A 4,826-nucleotide genomic window follows, 5' to 3' on the forward strand; every position below is an offset into this window, starting at 1 on the left:
GTAGTTGCGTTCAGCTGGTTGAAGCTGACGCGATTGATAAGATAGCAGACGACACGCTCTGCTCCGTCTCTGTCATATTGCATTAACACTTAGCTGATTGCAAAATCGCTGACGTCACAGACCACATGAAATGGTCTGTCTTGGTCCGCTATCGCTAGGATTGGCGATGGCATGAAGCTTTGCTGGATACCCTCAAAGGAACGCTGACAGTCAGCGTTCTATGACCATTTTTATTTCTCTTTGACGAAGAAGAAGAATGTTCTGTCATTTCGGCATAATTGCTGGAGTACTTATGTAAGTACGCTGCTAAGCCGATTAATTCTCGAATTCCCTTTGCATGGACTGGCACAGGCCAGACGGTGCTCGTCTTGATCGTTTCCGGATCAGGGCGTACACTTTGTTTACCCACGATGTACCCAAGAAGTGGTACTTTGCTTGCAGCGAAAATACACTTCTTGAGATTTGCATACAACTTATGCTTACGCATATGCATATGAAGGTTGGTGCGATGTACTTCAACGTCCGACGTTCCGTTCATGGCTCTGCTATGAACGAATACATCATCAAAATAGCTCGGTGCGAAATCCCGCACCGATCTCAACAGATTGTTTACACATCTGTTGAATTTTGCAGGGGCATTACTAAGCCCCTGTGGCATAACTAGCCACTCCCATAGCATTCCGCTTGGGGTGCTTACTGCCGTGAACGGGATATCCTGTTCGCGCATAAGGATCTGATAGAATCCATCCATAAGATCCATGGATGAAAAGATAGTAGTCTTTGACGAGGGGTTAATTTAAACCTTAATTAACCAATCAATAGAACTAATGTCTTATTGCGTCAATATTACCAAATTGGTAATAATGAAACGATTAAGTCAACATTTACAAAGATAATAATTTTAGGGAGCGGTATAGCCACACACCACTTTGGTATAGCCACACACCCCTTTTGGTGTAGCCACACACCACTTTGGTATAGCCACACACCCCTTTTGGTATAGCCACACCCTCCCCCGTCTGTATTGAATAAAAATATAAAAGATTTTTCACTGTATGGGTCACTCCACTGCATCCAAGTCACAACAGTTATTCCTTGAGAATTGTCTTTAGATCGCCCTTTTTGGCCTTTGGAACATCACCTCCCCCCTAAATTACATCAGGAACTCGCTATAGCCACACAATAAATATCTACATGAGAGTAATGTAATGGGTGTGACTGCCCCTGGGCACATCAGAAACCGTGTTTTCGTTTGGTGGTGTTAAATGTACGGCTTTTAATTGATGAGAAAAAGCTAAGAGCGCCCGCAATTGATTGGCATGTCATAATAAGAGCAAAAAGAAAGGGCAGCAAACCAAGAAGCGAGGGAGAAGTTGAGCTGGAAATAAGCGATAAGGGCATGCATGTTAGTTAGTCTTTGGAGGTCAAGCTAAGAATGAATTTATTTTACTGTACTTCTACGAACTTTTGCGGAATTGCATGCGTACATTTCAAACAGGGCTCTTTTTTGTACCCGCCATGAGCGCAAGCATGCCACAATTTCCTTACGTTTCAGTTTTTGTCGGCTTTCGTTCGTAATTACTTTGTTGAAAAAGCATCTTGCTATTTGACATGAAAGTACGCATATATTGCGAAGTCTTTTTGCATACCTTCGAGCTACCAAGGCTGGGAAGCCTGCCTGCATAAAGGTTTCTCAGTATATATTCTAGTTGCCAACAAGTTGCTACCATTACGCTTCTCTCATAAATACAGAGGTATATAACTAAGGGGTGTTGCTATATCGGTTCCCAAATGTAATTTAGCGGGGGGTGTACCAAAGTCCAAAAGGGATCTATAGACGACTCAAAAAAATAATTGTCAATTTTGTGATATAGCGGAATGGTGAACTGTTTATGTTTATTCTGTAGCTTTTATTGAATCAAGACAAACAGACGGGGAGGGGGTGTGGCTATACCAAAAGGGATGTGTGTGTCTTTGCCGGTTCCCTTATTTTATAATTCTTTATTTAAATCCTCTTATAGAATATAAAATGTATTATTGTTACTCTTATAGGAAATAATATTATGTAACGGGACACCCGTTACATGCTATCCTTATCAATGGCTTGAAACGTAACCCCCGGTAAAATGCGTTTTTATAAATGATACCAAATTGGAGACTGTTAGTATTTATTTATCGTCTCTTATGTATCTACCGTGTTTCTATTGAAGGTGGTGGCCTCCGAGCCACGTGGGACATGATAGTAACGTAAGCTATAAAAGCGTTGTCGATCCCTACGCTTCCGTACAGCCCAAACGAGCATATTTCGCTACATTCCAGTTTTTTACATCATACTCGTCGTCATGAAGTAATTGTTTAAGCTCAACAATTATTTCTGTATCTATACTTTTAACAATATTTAAAAAGTCAACGGTAAATAACTAAGGTAATGTTCTTCGGAAGCCAAGTCATAGTTGACTACAAAGAAAATACAATAAGCTAAAATTTGTTTGTGTTTGGTGTCAAATTTTCGAATAAGTAAAATTTGGGTAATGCTACGATTACAGATTGGAGTATTGTTGAATTTTTAAATAGCTTAAATTACGGCAAGGAAAGATTTTCTCAGCTCCTCCATTCTAAATTTAACGAATTTTTAACAACGCTTTTATATTGGTTTCGTCGATTTGAATATAAAGTAATTTGGTCAGCTCCAATTCGTTGTCTCAGTTGCATGAAGAGAGGAACGATTGCGAGATGAGACCTTAATTCTATCAGAACAACACGGAGTGATAGCAACGTTAGATCGACAAATGCGTGTCATGGCGACTCGAAATCGCACCTCGTACTCTCACGTGCCACCTATGGCCGATGATGAAAATGTTAGCAATGATGGCAGCGACGAGCAGAGTTCAGGCTTGCGCATGAGTCGCTCCCAAAAAGCGGCACTGTGGAGCACAAGACTGCCTGCTTTCTTATGGGTGGTGACCGCTGGACTAGGAGCTTACGGAGCCGACTTCTTTGGCATCATCTTCACGGACCCGCGCATTGATAGGTGCGGGCTGAATTGAATATGGTGAAACTGATCTAAGTTTTGTTTACAGAATTTTTTTTCAGGTAGCGTTGGTCTGCACGGGAATCAACATTTGCATCACAGTATACTTGGCTGTATACTTGCCTTACATCAAACGCATTGAGCTTGATTGGAGCGTGTACTGCCCACGAATGATCCCTACTGCAACGATTGCGGGGGTGATAGCAGCATTTTGCTACCTCAAAGCTTTCTGGACAGTCTGGGGATTAATCACACCGGGCTTGCTTGGGCTATTATTTATCGGGGTGCTTATGACGGCGCACTTTTTACCGTCGATCTAATTTACAGGCGAAAAAGTGGCATCTCATAGTCTTACTCGAATCAGAAAAGTAAATAAACTCAATCCAATGCCAGCAACCTAAAGGCAACACCACAATGCATGCACTGGATGCGCAACACATCGATTTCTTCCTTTTACAGCAGTTCCTTTTTTCAACGGGTACACGCTCTCAATGGTTTCTGATCTCACTTTTGGACACAGCACTACAACAAGTTTGGCTGCTGCCGTTTAGCAATCGCTTGCAGGACACGTTGTGGTTCTTCCGTGATATTCATACCGTCTAGCATGGCCTCTAGCTCGGCATCTTCAAGCTCGACCATGCGTTCAGCTAAACGCAGCTCCTCGTCCCATTTCTCGACCTTCTCCTCCAGGATTTCCTGACACACCGAATCTTCCAGTGCATGAATAATGCTCAAATAGTCGCTTTCTTGAAGACGCCCCGAAAAATGTAAATCATCCACCGATGCATTAGCATCCAACAAAAGCGAGGCCTCATGCTGCTCTTTAGCGACAAGTTGCTCCATCTCATCCGACAAACTCATGCACGCGCCTGGCTGCCGGAGTCTTAGTAGTACCTGGCGACGGTCTCGCTTATGTCGCTGAAGACAGCGCTGGCGTAGCTGGTTTTTCCATACGGGTGGAGAAAGTGATACACGCTTAGACGTTACACGAGTCATTGGTGGTGTCACAAACAGATAATGTTGCTCGCATCATTATAAAACGGAAATGCCACACGAAGATTTAAATTAAGTAGATGAATGACATCTAATTATTCTTGAAAAATATTATTTCGTCTAAGAAATTTTAGACAGTTACTAATTTAAAAAGATTTAATGAAACATTACCTTTATGAAATATAGCTGAAATATATAGAGTACGTGTAACGGGGCACTGCGACTTGTACTGTTTCAGTACAAGTCCACTTCACACTGCTTCAGTTGTGAGTGGTGCCTTTCGTTAGGTGACGTACACTGTACGTATAGAGGAAGACTTCTCTTAAGACAAGTTAACTGAAGAGGGTAAAATGAAAAACTGTATTAATATAGTTAAGTGTCTCTTAATCTATCTTTGTAAACGCTGACTTAACTATAAACTAATACTAAACATGTAAATGAATTCTTATCTATCTTATCTTGTAACTCTCTTTGATTACTTCTACAGCTGATTAGTCTGCGGAATAAATAGACATAATGGCCTATACCTATTTATGGATAAGAATTCAGGATATTACTATATAAAGTAATATCCTCCAAATATTATCTACCTTTTAGATAATATATTAATTAACAACCTTTAAGTGTTAATTTCATGTAACGATACACCCCGTTACATCACCCCTCCCTTAAACGACAATCACTCTGAATGTCATTAGATGGAGTGGTCGCTAAATGACCACTTAATTTTTAAAATGTTTTTGATTGGTCAGATCCATCATTTTAAATTCCATCGCATGAAGGAACAATTCATGCGGGGTGA

At 41.0% G+C, this 4,826-nt stretch overlaps 2 protein-coding genes across 2 annotated transcripts; one reads left to right on the plus strand and one right to left on the minus strand.

The window, feature by feature from the left end:
* The first annotated feature begins 2,756 nt into the window (after positions 1 to 2,756).
* CCR75_008205 (uncharacterized protein) lies at positions 2,757 to 4,088 on the plus strand. Its single transcript, XM_067966259.1, has 2 exons — positions 2,757 to 3,031; positions 3,081 to 4,088. The coding sequence occupies exons 1-2, from the start codon at positions 2,790 to 2,792 to the stop codon at positions 3,349 to 3,351; spliced, it is 513 nt and encodes a 170-aa protein (XP_067817238.1). The 5' UTR covers positions 2,757 to 2,789; the 3' UTR covers positions 3,352 to 4,088.
* On the minus strand, positions 3,554 to 4,027 carry CCR75_008206 (uncharacterized protein; the record flags this gene model as incomplete). Its single annotated transcript, XM_067966260.1, has 1 exon — positions 3,554 to 4,027. One exon carries the CDS (start codon positions 4,025 to 4,027, stop codon positions 3,554 to 3,556), a length of 474 nt encoding a protein of 157 aa, XP_067817240.1.
* Positions 4,089 to 4,826: the final 738 nt, after the last annotated feature.

Source organism: Bremia lactucae, linkage group LG3 (assembly GCF_004359215.1).
Source record: "Bremia lactucae strain SF5 linkage group LG3, whole genome shotgun sequence".
NCBI lineage: Eukaryota > Oomycota > Peronosporomycetes > Peronosporales > Peronosporaceae > Bremia > Bremia lactucae.